Source organism: Bufo gargarizans, chromosome 3 (assembly GCF_014858855.1).
Source record: "Bufo gargarizans isolate SCDJY-AF-19 chromosome 3, ASM1485885v1, whole genome shotgun sequence".
NCBI lineage: Eukaryota > Metazoa > Chordata > Amphibia > Anura > Bufonidae > Bufo > Bufo gargarizans.
The window spans coordinates 258454264-258472948 of record NC_058082.1 but is presented as its reverse complement, the minus strand read 5'-3'; the positions used below and the strand labels follow the sequence as shown (position 1 = coordinate 258472948).

At 41.7% G+C, this 18685-nt stretch overlaps 1 protein-coding gene across 1 annotated transcript in view; it reads left to right on the top strand.

The window, feature by feature from the left end:
• Positions 1–18685, top strand: part of NF1 (neurofibromin 1) — a 192512-nt gene that overhangs the window by 80598 nt on the left and 93229 nt on the right. Inside the window, 6 exon segments of the mRNA XM_044285074.1 lie at positions 2097–2159; positions 10850–11008; positions 13843–13940; positions 14803–14949; positions 16052–16198; positions 16301–16411. Coding sequence (XP_044141009.1) covers positions 2097–2159; positions 10850–11008; positions 13843–13940; positions 14803–14949; positions 16052–16198; positions 16301–16411 — 725 coding nt within the window.

Below are 18685 nucleotides of genomic sequence, written 5' to 3'. Positions count from 1 at the left end.
GTAAAGCAGACATATGGGGAATGTTGATTGACCATTTTATGAGGCATTACTATCTGTCAGATTTGCAAAAATCGGCCTGGGCTTTAAGGTGAAAAGTGGCCCGGTACTTAAAGGGTTAAATGTGTTATCCGGAAATTTATATTTATATTCATGACCTATTCTCTGGATAGGTCATCAATATGAGATTGGTCGGGGTCCGACACCCGGGACCCCCTCCAGTCAGCTGTTAGAAGATGCTGGCGCTCCATGTACGTCGCGGTCTCTTCCTAGGCCATGTGATGTCACTATACGTTGTTCACATGGCCTAGTTGCAGCTCCGCTCATTTCAAGTCAATAAGGCTGAGCTGCAATCCAAGCACAGCTACTATACAATGTACGGCACTGTGCTTGGAAAGCTGCCGTGGGCCGGCAGCACTCACCAGAGCTCCTGTGAGCAGGGAGGCTCCCTGAAACAGCTGATTGACGTGATATTCTGAGTATAGGTCATTATCAATTCATGGAAAACCCCTTTATAGGGTTTGTATATACAAATAGTGGCACATTTCCTATATGTTATCATGTGTCTGTATATCAGGCAACAGGAAAATTTCCATACCCTGTAAATGATCTTCTGTCATTTGTTCTGTGAATATCTTTATTTATTTTTTAATGTATTTTTTAGTAATGACTCTATTCTAGCATCCAAATTATTGTTTGTGTTTTTCCTTCAGTTGGCTACATTTTAGACCTATTTCCGTCAAATGTAAAAGTGCTTCTCATGCCGTGGAACATTACAACTCAAACTTTTTTTTTTTTTTTGGTCTCAAAGGAACCACTAAACAAAAATGCCAGCAGTTCCTTCCTTTATCTCCTTCTCTTAGTTGAGTCTAATGATTCTCGTAGTACAATTTAAACTGAGTAATATGTTTGTAGCTATAGATATGCAATATACCGTATCTCTCATAATCTGTAAAACAACTGGCTGGAGCAGCCTCCTCCCTCTGTCCCTTACACAGATCTTTAGGCCAGCCTCATTGACGAAGGCCCACACCCTCAGCCATTCACCAGCTGGACGTCGGTCCCTGCAGGATTTCTACATGTCTGTTTCTGGATTATGCAGAAAAACCTGCAGAATGATAGACGCTGGTGCTAGTTCATCCTCTGTATACAGTTATCATTTATTCTTAGGTTTAGTTTACTTTTAAGGGCTACAAACATGTTTATACATATTTTTAATAATGGTGCTGATGGTGGTACGTATTTTCTTACTCCCATCAGTTTTGCTAGAGGTATGTTCTCTTCTCAATCCATGACATTTTTGTACATTTCCTTACCTTTTTTTCAGTTCTTCAGTTTCATTTGTATGATTGCTTCCCAATAACTTTCTATGTAACTAAAGTGGAAAAAATAAAATGTCCAGAGCGCAACATAGAATTATACCTGTGTGGTGATAAGTGATGAGCCACCAACTTTAATCGGCATAGGGTTAGGCAGTAGATGTAAAGCACAAGTCGACTCGTGGGCTGCTGGAACTTGTGGATCAACCTCGAGGCAGTGGCGCTGTAGGCGTGGGCATTCGATTAGGTTGTAATGGGGAAAAAGTCCTAATCCAGCGCTTTGCAAAGTATGCTTCCATTATTTAACATAGGGCAGGGGACCTGCCCCTTCTTCAGATTGAGGGACGTACCTTGAAGCTCCTCATTTGGACTGTTATCTGTATTCTTACATTGTTTAAATAATTGAAGCATACTTTGAAACGCACTTGACTAGGATCTTTTTTTCCGTGGCATCAAAAAAACTTTTGATGGCCACTTAAAAAAATCAAAATACATTTTTCTGTTGCTACGGTGTTGTAAAATGGATGCTATTTAAAACCTTTTCTTTTTTTACTCGAATTTTAAAATTAGGATACCAGAACTAGTAGAAGTGATTTTGGGAGCCATATGAGAGAGGCCACAATTTTCATGATGTGTATTCCATTACTATGTGTTGCATTCCTTTCTGTGAAGTTGTATGTTCGAGTCCACATTGTGTTTTTTCCATTAATTCAGTTTTTTATTTACTTTGCTATGTGTAGTTGGTGCTGTGACTTGTTTGTGCTCATCTCTGTCCTGTAGGCAACTTGCCACTCCCTACTGAATAAAGCTACCGTTAAAGAAAAAAAGGAAAACAAAAAATCAGTAAGTCTGGAGAACTTTCTATCAGCCATTTTCTCCCCGAATACACAAAAATTGACCATTTGGAACTAGAAAGAAACCTGAACGATCCTTTTTATGTTCTATATTTTCCGCTATTAAAAACATCTTCACTCCAGCCTCCAGTTCTTCACTGTCAAAATCATTCTACTAATTCTGGCACAGAATAGCTTTCATTTCAATTAACACACTGAAATTCTATAGCGTTTTGCGCCTTTTGTGTGAGCGTTTGACATGAGAAATGTATTTTTTCTTTTTCTTTTTTGAAAATGTCAGCTTATTTGCTTAAGGAGCATTGATCTTAAGTAATGGGGATGGTGTGCACGGTCTCTAGACTTGAGGGGACTGCTGCTTTCTAGATGCTTGGGACTCGAAGCTTGTTCTTTCTGAAATGTGACTTATAAAGTGTTTTGAGATTTCCAGTTTGATTTGATCCTTTTAGATTTTACAGTTTGTAAAGGTAAGTAGTTTGTATGTACAGCATTTGAATTTTTTTTTTATTTAAAGCTATTTAAAGCTAATTTGGATAGCGACGCTTCTGTGAGATAATCCATGTAATGTAGCTTGCATAAATGCTGTGTATGAAGGAGATTGCTTCAGTGGGTTGACCAACCCTTTACAAGTTATAGCCTATTCTCAGGATTGATTGACCAGGGTATGACACCCAACACTCCCTGAGGATCAGGTGTTTTGCAGTAGCTCCAGAGCTACACAGCTCCATCCATTGTGCAGTGGACAGAACTGGTTACTGCAGTGCTGCTCTTATTCGCTTCCCTGCACAACAGATGGAGCTGTGTAGTTCTGGCGCAGGATGTCCAGCTAGGTAGGCCTTTTATGAGAATAGGCCATCAGTTGTAAAGTGTAGAGCAACCCCTTTAAAGAAGATTATTTGATATTGTTATATACTCCTGAACCCCCCAAAGATAATGACCCTTTGAAACAAATGAGGTCTTGAGTAGCATTTAAAATGTGAGTAATTTTGACAAATGGGAAAGATCCTTCACAGAGGTATAGAAGGCTTTCTCTTTGCATGTCCATTCTTGAAGATGGCCTTTTACATTGAATAACTCAAATTCAGTTTGTATTACTTATCGATGAACAGTTATTCAGTTTATTAGAAGTAGTAAGTTCTCTAGGGCTCGTCTGTGAAACTGTTGTATTTGTGTCAGTCGTCATCGTGCAGAGGTTCAGAGACACTAAACTTGTGTTCAGTGACGTAAAATAAAGAAGTGTTTAAAGAGAATCTCATACCATGGACCCCTACACTGACCCAAGACCACCAAAATGGTAACTATCGATGAGTGGCAAATTTACTTAGTGGCGTGGGTAGCTGCAAAAAACTGCTGGTCAAAAGTGGCACTTCCCAGGGAGGATCGTCCTTATAAAATGTAATGTCATGCATTAAAGGCTTGAAAAATCTTTTGGGTAATGGAGCTTTAAAAGGAACCTGCTGTGTTCAGCATGATGACTGATTCTCAGGCTGCATGTTATAGAGCAGGCGGAGCAGAGAAGATTGATTTATAACATTTTATGGGGAAAGATTCAGTATAACTGGTATCCTATTTAGTGATTGACAGCATTCCCTCTATAAATGTGCATACAGAGAGCTATCAGTCATGGAGTAGGATCACCTACTGGACTATTAAAGGGATTGTTCACCCCTAATGCAGTCTCTCCCCCCCCCCCCCCCCCCCCCCAATTGTGGCTGAACCTGCATAGGGAAATATACTTGCCTGATCCCCGCCACTGGGTATTGGCTCCTTAACTTTGCCATGGCAGCTGCAGCTCTCTTGTCTCCCTGCATCAGTATCCAGTTCGGTGCAGTTCATGTGACCGCTGCAGCTGTGACATGTGTCACTGTCACTGAGTCATGTGACGCATGGGAGACATGTTACTGCTGCAGCAGCCACGTCATTGGCTGTGTCAGATTGGGTATCTGGTAAGTTTGATTCTCCCCACAGATCTGGCTATAATAGGAAAGGAAGGGGGGAGGGAGGTTGGATGTTCAATATGACAGGCTCCCTTTAACAACTTTTGCCAATAAGAAAAACAGAAATCTAGTAGTCTATCATAAAAGTATACAGTGATCTCAGATTGCCGCTGTGTCATTTATGGGTTGACTTTTTACAATGTAGAGGAAAATGCAGCTGGAAATGCAATGCGCTAATTACCGTGGACAGCAGCACCATTGTTTCTGTACCAGTTTTGTAGAGGATTTGATGCAGAATGTGAATGTGTATATGTGCAAAACTTCCCTCTAACCCAGAATAAATAGCCTCTTTTCTCTTTCAAATGGAATTTATTATAAAATAAATGTACATAGTAGGACTGCAGCTATCGACTATTTTTGTAATCAAGTATTCCATCGATGAATCCAATGATTAATACAGTACTATAGCAACAAAAAACTAATAAAAAAATGATTTTCTTTATAAAAACTCATCAGCTGCCCCCCCCAGTGCCACAAGCTCCTCCTCCTAGCCATGTCTCCAGCACCAGTACTTACCTTTCATGTAGGGACGCCGCTCCACAGCTCCTTCCTCTTCTCCACGCGCTGCACTGTTGTCCTGACGTCACACAGCGTCGGGTCATAGTGCACGCTTACATGCACTATGAACTGACGATGTGTTAGGATACAGTACAGTGAAGTGCGGGCCTGTGGGTGACTGCAGAGAGGTGAGTAATAGCAAGCGCTTCACTCCTGCTCCGTGGCCATATGACGCAAACGAATCCTCGATGCAAAAAAATTGCGTCAAGGATTTTTTGTGTCTAATTACTCGATTCAATTGAGTAATCGTTTCAGCCCTAGTACATAGAGCTTAAAACAGTTTAAAATCTAGTACTTCCACATACAGTTGCAAGAAAAAGTATGTGAACCCTTTGGAATGATATGGATTTCTGCACAAATTGGTCATAAAATGTGATCAGATCTTCATCTAAGTCACAACAATAGACAATCACAGTCTGCTTAAACTAATAACACACAAAGAACTAAATGTTACCATGTTTTATTGAACACACCATGTAAACATTTACAGTGCAAGTGGAAAAAGTATATGAACCCTTGGATTTAATAACTGGTTGAACCTCCTTTGGCAGCAATAACTTCAACCAAACGTTTCCTGAAGTTGCAGATCAGACGTGCACAATGGTCAGGAGTAATTCTTGACCATTCCTCTTTACAGAACTGTTTCAGTTCAGCAATATTCTTGGGATGTCTGGTGTGAATGGATTTTTTGAGGTCATGCCACAGCATCTCGATCGGGTTGAAGTCAGGACTCTGACTGGGCCACTCCAGAAGGCGTATTTTCTTCTGTTTAAGCCATTCTGTTGTTGATTTACTTCTATGCTTTGGGTCCTAGTCCTGTTACAACACCCATCTTCTGTTTAGCTTCAGCTGGTGGACAGATGGCCTTAAGTTCTCCTGCAAAATGTCTTGATAAACTTGGGAATTCATTTTTCCTTCAATGATAGCAATCCGTCCAGGCCCTGACGCAGCAAAGCATCCCCAAACCATGATGCCCCCACCACCATACTTCACAGTTGGGATGAGGTTTTGATGTTGGTGTGCTGTGCCTCTTTCTCCACACATAGTGTTGTGTGTTTTCTTCCAAACAACTCAACTTTGGTTTCATCTGTCCACAGAATATTTTGCCAGTACTGCTGTGGAACATCCAGGTGCTCTTGTGTAAACTGTAAACGAGCAGCAATGTTTTTTTTGGACAGCAGTGGCTTCCTCTGTGGTATCCTCCCATGAAATCCATTTTTGTTTAGTATTTTACGTATCGTAGATTCACTAACGGGAATGTTAGCATATGCCAGAGACTTTTGTAAGTCTTTAGCTGCAACTCTAGGATTCTTCTTCACCTCATTGAGCAGTCGGCGCTGTGCTCTTGCAGTCATTTTTACAGGACGGCCACTCCTAGGGAGAGTAGCAGCAGTGCTGAACTTTCTCCATTTATAGACAATTTGTCTTACCTTGGACTGATGAACAGACAAGGCTTTTGGAGATACTTCTATAACCCTTTCCAGCTTTATGCAAGTCAACAATTCTTAACTGTAGGTCTTCTGAGAGCTCTTTTGTGCGAGGCATCATTCACATCAGGCAATGCTTCTTGTGAAAAGCAAACCCAGAACTGGTGTGTGTTTTTTATAGGGCAGGGCAGCTGTAACCAACACCTCCAATCTCATCTCATTGATTGGACTCCAGTTAGCTGACACCTCACTCCAATTAGCTCTTGGAGATGTCATTAGTCTAGGGGTTCACATACTTTTTCCACCTGCACTGTGAATGTTTACATGGTGTGTTCAATAAAAACATGGTAACATTTAATTCTTTGTGTGTTATTAGTTTAAGCAGACTGTGATTGTCTATTGTTGTGACTTAGATGAAGATCTGATCACATTTTATGACCAATTTGTGCAGAAATCCATATCATTCCAACGGGTTCACATAAACGTTAGAATAAAGTGATCAACCCCTTTAATTGAGCTATAAGCAATGTTTGATCTGTCATCGGACTATGGCATCCTCTCCTATTAGCCAAAACAGCACAGAATGAAAAAAAAAATATATATTTTTTTTTTTTAGCTAAACCAAAATCATGGACAGCTTCCCTTCTCTTTTAGGGAACACCCCCACATATCATGCACTCTCTTATGCCCTTAACATAATGTCCTTGAATCATAGGTATCCCAGATGACAGGAGTTGTCTAGTAGTAAAGAAAATAAAAAAAATCTGCCTTCAAAATGTGAAAAATGAATCTTGCTTGTTAAATTCCCTGCAGTTTCAGCACCAGTCGTTTGTTGCATTGCTGCAGTGACGACGTGCTGTATTTGCGTCATCAATACGGTCATATAAATAGACTGGTATGTCGTCTGTGGCTGGTGACGGCATAGTAGCCCCTGCAGAAAAAGGAAAGAGCTTTTAGTAATGTGCTGTACAGGTGGTGCTAGGACAGGTGCAGGAGGAGCAAATATATATTAACTAGAATTATTTTCAAACCCTCTGCATGAGAAGCCCCTAAGGTCTCGCTCACATCTCCATCAAGCTGATCCAGGACAAATGGCAGGCGGTCGACCAGACCAAAAAAAAAACCACAGTATGAGAATCCAGCAATGCCGGATCTGGCTAAATCCGTCAGACTGTTCTCTGCTGAATCTGCTTGACAGAGGTGTGAACAAGACCTTAGAAGCACCAGACCAAACAGGGTCCAAATTCCACCTCTCGTGCAGCAGAACCTCAAATCCCCGTACAGCACAAGAACAGCTGCAGCCTGTTATAACATGATACTCCATTGATTCCTATGCAGAAAGGCCCATATACATGACCCAAGTATCCCAATACCAGTAGCCTTTCCAGGTACATGCTCCAGCATAGACCCAATGTGCAGGATGGCAGTGCCACTGCATATGAGACGTGCAGAAGTAGGCATATGTAACCAGGGGTGATAACGTATGTGAATGAGAAGAAATCCGTACTGTATAAGAATGACATGCCATGTGATATGAACAGTATAACATGAGGATGATTGTAATTACACGTGCTGCTGATAGTTTACGTGACTTCTGCATTCTTCAGTGCTGGTGAAAGGCTGAGCAGAACTGGCAGATGAAATCGCCACCTCGCGTTCTTTCTTGTGTTCCTTGCCCTCTGCCTGATGTATCCCATGCTTGGAGATCTCCTGTTTGTACTGCGTATGCTGTGTACTGGCTTTTCACATACTATAACTAGTGTGTGTTTTTTTTTTTTAAGTTTCTCTCATTTGCTTAAAACAAATTGCATGCAAAAGCATTTTCTTGATCTGCTTTAACCCTTTTGCCGCCAGAGCAGTCTACACTCTTTTGATCAACACAAAATCTAACTTATAAAGTGAAGAATAGAAATCACATCACACCTTGCCCATACCCCATATATTATCTGAAAGTAGACACGCTTGAAATAAAAAACAGGAGCTTAAGCATGCAAGGAAGACAAATAAGATCACCTAATTAACAACAGTAGCAAAAAAATATCAAAAATAAGCTAGTCCGTCTTGCATCTAATGTTTCCAATGGACTTTCAGCTAACATCTGGAGCTAAAACTCACCAAAAAGCTGTATGTGAAAGCACTCTGAATATAGTTCAGGATGTGCAATTCATACATGCACATATCTTCACATATTTACCGGAACTAAATAATCCAGAAATCTCCATGATCCAGAGGCTGGTAAACAATCCCAGTCATGTAGCTGACACATGTCCGGATTAAGTTCAGGGGGTGATGAGATGTGACTGCTCGTATTCTCACTCTTTAGTAAAAATATATCTGACCATTAGAGGGCTCATGTACCCCCTTATTGATGAGAGGGGTGATAACATGGATACAAGTTCCTGTATATCTCCCTCCCCCAACCTCCTGGAAACATTAGAGCTGGTCTATAGGGGATGACGTAACAGGAACAGGCTAAGCTCTGTGTTCTTGATGTCACAGCTCCCCCCGTCCCTTCTCTCACACATACAAAAGCAGAACTTTTCATGCTGCTCCCTGACTTCGAAGTCCTCTATCCCTAAGGGTACAACCACACGGCATGGTCGTGTGCCCTTTGGGGTGTGGCCGGCCAGTTAGGCCACAGCTGTCTTTTATCTTATTAATGACGACCATGGTATTTTAGGTGCCGTGCAGCCATTAACGATGAAGACCTGCTATACACTGCGGTCTTCATTAGTTAAATAAAAGGCAGCTATGACCTAATTAGCCATGCTCACGACCTCGCCATGTAGACGTACCCTAATGCTGTAGTTGGGGCAAGTGTTAAGAGCCATGACGTATTAAATACATCCTTGGCAGTTAAACTAAACCTTCACATGCTTTATTAAAACAAACCAAAATTTGACGGAATTGGCTTTTGTAATGTACCATTATATTAATAATATATGTTTTTACTTTTCCCAGCTAAATAGGTGCTTGAATTTCAGGTACCTCGTCGCACTTTAGACTCCGTACTAGGAGTACAGATTCCACTCTGGCCGCACTAAGTGATGTACAGGCCGGGGCATTGCTGCAGAGCTAAAGCCTGGCATACATGGGTCTGGAAGTGTTTTTATATCGAACAGCTAACATGTATTTTAGTGACCGGAACCTGTAGAGATGTTTGAGCCGTCTTCTCCGCTTACTCCCTGGAAAAATCCTTAACATCTGAGGTTTTAGCGGAGAGGGCGCAGCCACACCAGTGATGTCGTATTGTAGGTCTAGCAATGCGCCCACTCCACTCTGTTTATAGCCCGTACCGACATGGTCTGCTGGCTGTTAGTAAGGCTACTTTCACAGAGCGGATCCGTCTGGTATTTGTACAAACGGATCCGCTCATATAATGCAGACGATGGTATCCATTCAGACGGAACCGTCTGCATTATATTTTACTAAAAAAGTCTAAGTACAATTTGTATTCAGACGGATCCGTCCAGACTTTATATTGAAAGTCAATGGGGGGCGGATCCGTTTGAAAAATGCACCATATTGTGTCGCCTTCGAACGGATCCGCCCCCATTGACTTACATTATAAGTCTGGACGGATCTGTTTGCCTCTGCACGGCCAGGCGGACACCTGAACGCTGCAAGCTGCGTTCAGGTGTCCGCCTGCTGAGCGGAGCGGAGGACAAATGGTGCCAGACTGATGCATTCTGAGCGGATCCGCATCCACTCAGAATGCATTAGGGCTGGACTGATCCGTTCGGGTCTGCTTGTGAGAGCCTTCAAACGGAACTCACAAGCGGAGCCCCAAACGCTAGTGTGAAAGTAGCCTAAGGCATGTCCCATATGACATCGATGCTCTGCTTGCGCCCACCCTACTAAATCCTCAAATACTATAGGTTTTACCAGGGAGCCGTCAGAGGAGAAAGGTGAAACGCCTTCTAAGTTTTTGGTCTCAGACTAAAATACATGCTAGGGCGAATTCACATCTGCATTTGCTCCGAGAATGGACAAAAAAAAAAAAAAATCGGAGTACGGATACTAAAGTGCAAGGGGAACCTGAACCTTTAGCGCATATTTCACTAGGAAAAGATTAAAATTGAATTAAAAATTAACTACGTTACAGAAATAATTTCCATCACATTTAAAACGCGTTTTAATAAAGTGTGTGAAGGTTTAGGTATTGTCCAGGGGAAAACGGCACCTTTCTTTCAAACCTCTGCCACAAGTGTTGACAGATTGTGTGTAGTGGTGCAGCTCAGTCCCATTTACTTCAGTGGAGCCAAGTTTCCTTACTAGACACAACCCATGGACTGGTGTGGCATTGTCTTTTTTTGTATGTAATGTATTATATATTTCTATGTAGATTTAAACACCTGGCTGGCTTTCTCTCCCCCCCAAAAAAATAAAAAAAAAATATATGAAACCTGCCTAAAGGTTGGACTAGTTAATTGTCTTATGTTTGATCTACTAGCTGACTAATTTCACAGCATCTCATTAGTAGAAATCCTAAATGATACATGCTTATTAACTGCCCCTTGGCTCTCGTGCGTCAGTGTACATGACTCACCGTGTACTTATATTTCTCTTAAACATTTTACGTTCTCGTTGCTTTTAATAATCGATTACAATGTTGAGAAGGCAGCCGCTCATGGCTAACACATTATTTCGGTTTCCCTTTCTTTCTGTGTATTACATTATTGCAATATCTTGTTTTGCAGGTTGTAAGCCAGAGATTTCCACAGAACAGCATTGGTGCAGTAGGAAGTGCCATGTTCCTTAGGTTCATTAATCCGGCCATTGTGTCTCCTTATGAAGCAGGGATATTGGACAAGAAGCCACCTCCAAGAATTGAACGTGGCTTAAAGTTAATGTCTAAGGTATGCCTTTATTTTTTCCTCTGGTTGCTAAGGTGTAATGTTTTATGTTGGTGGAACATAAATGTATTAGAATAACTTGAAATGTCTATACTGTAGAAAGTTGATATTATAGGATATTAATTATAGGAGGCTCCCCACCCCAGACGGGGGACACATACTTCCCTGTACCCTGCCACTCGGCTCCAGCTCCCTCAGTCCACCTAGGACGGACAGGGCACATGCCGCGCAGAGGACACATCATTGCTGTGGACAGTCGTTGGCTGCAGCAACTGCCCCCTCTGTTCCATTCCTCTGAATGGGGCTTTCAGAAATCCATGTGCTTGATGCTAGAATAACTTCATTCAGATGAATGGAACTGATTTTCAGTCATATAAATGAAGACTCCCTAATAGTACTTGTAAATGCGTCTAGCTTTTCCCATGTTTGCTGCTTCTAGAAGTTGAATAAATTGACCTGTTCCAGCTTTATTTTTCGGTACTTGACCGCAGCACAGTTGGGATGCAGTGTTGACGCAGTTACTCAGAGACATGCATTCACAATGAAGTTTTAGAATTTAGACAGTAATAAACATTGGTGCCCTGTATAGGATAAATCATCTAAATGATTTAGTTCATTGCTGCTGCAGTAACTGCTTCACATTGCATCCCCACTGGGTTGTGTGGCAGCGCCCTTTGAGGGTGCCAGAACATGGAGCCACCCAGCCTCAGGATTGGCATGCTGATTACCATTTATTGCTAGGCTGCACCTGTACTTGCTATTGTCTCAAATTACACCTACAAGTCCATTTCAGCAGTTAGGCCTCTTCACATATATCGATCGTGCCCGGCCAGCTGTTTTAGGTTAAGAGCCAGACACAACTGATATATGTGTACTGCACTTCAGTGCACAGATCTGGTGTCTATACACTGATAGTTCCAGATGGCAGCCTTTTTCTGTCTGGCAGTATTTGACATCCGGCGTCATCAGTGCTGCTCTGGATGAATATGGAATATAGAAAACTATGGGATCAGCCTCAGTTCCCCTCTGGCGTTTTCTGCACCTAGTCGAAGGGGAACTGAGCCAAACTGCTGGATGGATGTTAACGTGTACCAGAGTTAAAAAAAAATAATAAAAATTTGCATAATGGCTGTGCTTCTTTGTGCAATCATAAAATATGAAGGAGTAACTATGTTCGGGCTTTCGTAAAGTCTCTTTCAGCCATATTCCTGTTTCAGCTGCACAGCTAGATGCATTTCTCTCAGACGCAGTGGGGTGTATCCCTGCTGCCAGTACTGTGTTCAGTGACCTCACTTCCCACTGTGTTTGTTTTCAACTCTAATGCTCAGAAAGCTGATAAGGAGGGGGAAATCACAATTTACAGAAAAGCAGGAGGCTCCTGTGATTTTTCAGAAGCAGTGTTGAAGCTAGCTCTGACGCAAAAGAAATCGTACGTCCTGGGTCCTTAAGGACTCGGCAAACATGGCGTACCGGTACGTCCTAAGTCCTTAAGGGGTTAATATCTTTATCAGCGAAATTGCAGAAGGCCTCGATGGTAAGGTGTGTCTTTTTGCTGATGACACAAAGATTTGTAACAGGGTTGATGTTCCTGGAGGGATACACCAAATGGAAAAGGATTTAGGAAAACTAGAGGAATGGTCAAAAATCTGGCAACTAAAATTTTATGTTGATAAGTGCAAGATAATGCACCTGTGGCGTAAAAACCCAAGAGCAGAATATAAAATCTGTGATACAGTCCTAACCTCAGTATCGGAGGAAAGGGATTTAGGGATCATTATTTCAGAAGACTTAAAGGTAGGCAGACAATGCCATAGAGCAGCAGGAAATGCTAGCAGAATGCTTGGGCGTATAGGGAGAGGCATTACCAGTAGAAAGAGGAAGGTGCTCATGCCGCTCTACAGAGCACTCGTGAGACCTCATTTGGAGTATTGTGCTCAGTACTGGAGACCATATCTCCAGAAGGATATTGGTACTTTGGAGAGGGTTCAGAGAAGAGCTACTAAACTGGTACATGGATTGCAGGATAAAACTTACCAGGAAAGATTAAAGGACCTTAACATGTATAGCTTGGAAGAAAGACGAGACAGAGGGGATATGATAGAAACTTTTAAATACATAAAGGGAATCAACAAGGTAAAAGAGGAGAGAATATTTAAAAGAAGAAAAACTGCTACAAGAGGACATAGTTTTAAATTAGAGGGGCAAAGGTTTAAAAGTAATATCAGGAAGTATTACTTTACTGAGAGAGTAGTGGATGCATGGAATAACCTTCCTGCAGAAGTGGTAGCTGCAAATACAGTGGAGGAGTTTAAGCATGCATGGGATAGGCAGAAGGCCATCCTTCATATAAGATGGGGCCAGGGGCTATTCATAGTATTCAGTATATTGGGCAGACTAGATGGGCCAAATGGTTCTTATCTGCCGACGCATTCTATGTTTCTTGTGGCCATGACTTTACAGCTTTTTTTCCGGTGGATGCAGGCATATTTTTTACATTAATGATTTAGTAATTTGGTAGTTACACCATTCTCTATCAAATGAAATATAATTGTGTGAAAGTACGGTGACTCTATAAGCTGCCCTTAGAGTAATCCACGCCATGTACGGACACGTGGACACATTTTTTTTTTTTACTACATTATAGATCAATTATTGATCTTTAAACTCCTACTGTATTTAACTTCATAGATATGCTGATGGGTTAATTAAGAGAAATTGGGATGTGAGCCCTACTTGGGAACAGGATTAATGCGAGTATGTTGAAGTTACATAAATGTTTTATCCAGAAATGTTTCATACGGTGAAAATATATCTGCACTAATTACTTTGTATGGCAGATTCTCCAGAGTATTGCCAATCACGTATTGTTTACGAAAGAGGAGCACATGCGTCCCTTTAATGAATTTGTGAAGAGCAACTTTGACGCTGCACGAAGGTAAGAAGTTCTGTTTTCTCACTTTTTAAACTAGTTTATGGGTTACAGCAGCAGACTTCTCCATATTAGAACACTTTGGGCACATAGCATTGCCTTCTTGGGATTGATGGTATGTCTATTGATTTTTTTTTTATTTTTTTTTTATTATTTTGCTGTGCTTTCCATTCAGCCTTGACACATTCAGAAAATGACATTTATCTAATCTTGACTCCATTTCTGATGTTAATTGTATGATGCTATTGGGAGTTTGTGTGCATCGTCCTATAAACTGGCAACATGTTTTAATGTAAGAATTGTGATATCTGAGCGTGTGGACACAAGGTCAGAGCCTGCTATGTTCATTCATGCCAATGAATTATTTGCCACTTTAATTGAACTTGACACTTGAAGGTCATGTGTACATGCTGCCCTTTCATAGCGGTTACTGTGAATATGAGATTACGGTATGTTGACCTCCATGAGCGCACATTGCTATGCCTGATGGTCAGCTAGTGTCTCGCCTCTCAGCCCTTAGAAATGACCTGTCACCATGAAATACAGTGTAATCTGCAGCCAGCATGTCATAGAGCAGGAGAAGAGTAGTATAGTCCAGTAGTTTATATAGGAACTCCACTCTTTCTGAGGTCAAGACGCCCCATTTGGCTATGGTCAGTGATTGCTAGCATTCTCTTTAGTTCTGTATATAGACACAGTTGTCAGTCACTGATAGACCGCCGCTGTGTACAACTGAGCTCCGAAAGAGCAGAGACTTAAATATATAAAATTTATTGTAAATTTAAAGTCACAGTTCATAATAAGAGCTGTACCATCAATATGACCTATAAATGCCACTGTTTTTTTTTTTTTTTTTTTTTTTTAATAGGTTTTTCTTTGACATTGCAAATAATTGCCCCCCAAGTGACACAGTTAATCACAGCCTCTCCTTTATTACGGATGGGAATGTACTTGCCTTACATCGGTTGCTCTGGAACAATCAGGAGAAGATTGGACAGTACCTTTCTAGTAACCGGTACGCAGTCATTTAACCTTTCTTATGTTGCCTGCATTGATACAACTGCAATATTCCAAACCAAGCATCAGTCTAGCTGGGGCTTAGTCATGTCTCATCAAGGTTGTGCTTGGGCTCTGGTATGTTGTGTGCTGAAGGCTTTGTACAACCTCAGAGGCAATTTTTGTTTACGATTGCATTTTACTCATTTTTGGCAAAAAATCATATTTTCAATTGGCCTTTATTAAAAATATTGTACCGTTCTGTCACAAAGGGTTAACTGGTTTTCTAACTGTGTGACTGGTACTTTCACTTAGAAAAAACAGGGATGAGCAGCACTCCTTAGTATCAGTTCGGTGGGTGCTCATCTCCGGGGGGTGGTAAAAATAGCCCCAATCCAGCGTACATAACAAGAGATGAAAAAAATAAAAAACTTGAGACAGCACATCCAAAGATGGACGTGCTGTCTCCAGTTTTTTATTAATTTTTTGTCATCTCTTGTTTGGTACTTTCACTTTGTGAGGTCATCTAATAAACCTTATCTCTAAACTACTAAGGGACCATAATCACTTATTTAAAGAGGACCTTTCACTAGAATAAAACATCTAAACTAACTATACAGACATGGAGAGCGGCGCCCAGGATCTCCCTGCACTTACTGTTATACCTGGGCGCCGCTCCGTTCTCCCGGTATAGCCTCCGGTATCTTCATAGTTAGGCTCCACCCAGGGGAACCTGCCGGCGTCTCATTCTCCCATGCTGTAGCGCTGGCCAATCGCAGCGCTCAGCTCATAGCCTGAGAGGCTTTTTTTTCTCTCAGGCTATGAGCTGAGCGCTGCGATTGGCCAGCGCTACAGCATGGGAGAAGGAGACGCCGGCAGGTTCCCCTGGGTGGAGCCTAACAATGAAGATATCGGAGGCTATAACAGTCCACAGGCTGCAACTAGAGGATCTCAGGTCTGTACAGAAAAAAAAGCTCCATATTTTTAATAAAGACCAATTGAAAAAACTATTTTTAGCTAAAAATGAATGCAATAATTAAAAGGAAGCCCCAAAGGTGTACAAAGCCTTTAACTGTATCTTGGATTGTAGCAAATTAATCTTTTATTTTCTACTTTCAAAGGGATCATAAAGCTGTTGGTAGGCGGCCATTTGATAAAATGGCAACTCTGCTTGCTTATCTTGGCCCCCCAGAACACAAACCAGTAGCGGACACGCATTGGTCTAGCTTGAATCTGACCAGTTCCAAGTTTGAAGAATTTATGACCAGGTACCAGACCCGTTCCTTTCTTTTTATTATTGAAATTAGTGACGTTCTTGTTGAATTAAATTTGGGTTAATGAGTGTATATGAATATTTCTGTCTTCTCTAGGCATCAGGTACACGAGAAAGAAGAATTTAAAGCATTAAAAACTCTAAATATATTTTACCAAGCAGGGACATCAAAGGCCGGGAATCCAGTTTTCTACTACATTGCGAGGCGGTAAGTAAAATATTTGTAGATGTCACTTAAAAACTTTGCTTTGATATGGGAAAGTTGTGACTATTTGGGACAGTGTTGCTTACAAGGGAATTGGTTAGTGGCGACACACTTGTTCTACGCAATCAGGAACCTCGTGTCACTTTTTACGTAAATGGTATTTTACTACGTGCGGCACACTTTCTAACAGTGGTATTGTAGTAGCACATTTCAGAGTACAATGTCTATAATAAAGAACAAAAAGAGAAGTTCTTCAGAGGGTCATATCCGGTGAGATGACTAACCACTCTTTTGGGAAAATTGCACAATTTCCCCCCACCTCCAAGCTTTTACTAAAAGGTTTCTGTGAAAGGGTGGTTGGAAATAAGCAGCTGTTAGAATGTAGAGTAAAATGTCAAATTGGACAGGAGAAATCCAGCATACACAATTCCTATGAAATTTTGGAAGCACTAAATACATTGGATTTATAGAATATTCTTCTAAAATCAGGGTAGGCCGCCAATAAATATTTTTGTGTATGAGTGGCTGTTGTCTAAAGCTTACTAAAATTGTGAACCATCCCTAACCTGAACATAAATTCCTGGATCGGCCAATCCTGAATTTTTACTACCACAGTGAAAAGGGGAGGAGATACAGTTGCAAGAAAAAGTATGTGAACCCTTTGGAATGATATGTATTTCTGCACAAATTGGTCATAAAATGTGATCTGATCTTCATCTAAGTCACAGCAATAGACAATCACAGTCTGATTAAACTAATAACACACAAAGAATTAAATGTTACCATGTTTTTATTGAACACGCCATGGAAACATTCACAGTGCAGGCCGAAAAAGTATGTGAACCCCTAGACCAGGCATCTCAAACTCACGGCCCTCCAGCTGTTGCAAAACTACAACTCCCAGCATGCCCGGACAGCCTACAGGTATCAGCCTACAGCAGGGCATTGTAGGAGTTGTAGTTTGACAACAGCTGGAGGGCCGCGAGTTTGAGATGCCTGCCCTAGACTAATGCAGGTCTAAGCTTATGCCATCTGTAAGATTAGTAAATCTGCCCCAGTGTATTCAGCTGTACAGGTTTAGTGTCTTTAGACTCTGCAGCAGTCGGCATAGAGGGTTTTATAATGGAACTAGGACTGGCATACTGTGCTGGACATAGTGCAGCCAACTGCTGATCTACACTGAGATCATACCGACATATTGTTGAAAGTGACCCCATTTTGTCCACTGCAGCCTTGAGGAAAGCACTTTTTCCTTTTGACGATGCAGAAACATTAGAGACACATTATTAAAGGGACAATTTACATCAAGTGCACCCACATAAATCCGACTGAGTGGATTTACGCAGTAAGGCAACTATAAATGTAGTCACGGCAGGTTTTACAGCTATCTACATCACTCTAGATAGTTGGCTTCGGGGCACCATAGACTAGTGGAATGTTTTTTACAATTAGGATTTAGCGATGTATGTTGTGCATTGCTCTTTTAACTATTTTTACATTGGTAATACTATTTTTCCCAAACGGTTTAGTGAGCAGGTACATTCTCAGAGTAAGGCCTCTTGCACACGACCGTTATGTGCACCCGTGGCCGTTGTTCAGTTTTTCGTGATTTTCTGCGGACCCATTGACTTTCAATGGGTCCGTTGAAAACTCGGAAAATGCACCGTTTGTCATCCGCCTCCGTGATCCGTGTATCCTGTCCGTCAAAAAAATAAGACCTGTCCTATTTTTTGGACGGACAACGGTTCACGGACCCATTCAAGTCAATGGGTCCGTGAAAGAACACGGATGCACACAAGATTGGCATCCGCGTCCGTGGCCGTAGGTTACTTTCATACAGACGGATCCGAAGATCCGTCTGCATAAAAGCTTTTTCAGAGCTGAGGTTTTACTTCGTGAAAACTCAGATCCGACAGTGTATTCTAACACAGAGGCGTTCCCATGGTGATGGGGACGCTTCTAGTTAGAATATACTACGAACTGTGTACATGACTGCCCCCTGCTGCCTGGCAGCACCCGATCTCTTAGAGGGGGCTGTGATCCGCACAATTAACCCCTCAGGTGCTGTACCCGAAGGGGTTAATTGTGCGTATCATAGCCCCCTGTAAGAGATCAGGGGCTGCCAGGCAGCAGGTGGCAGACCCCCCTCCCTCCCCAGTTTTAATTTCATTGGTGGCCAGTGCGGCTCCCCCCTCCCTCCCTCCCTCTATTGTATTATCATTGGTGGCCAGTGTGCGCCCCCCCCCCCCTTTCCCTCTATTGTAGTAATATCATTGG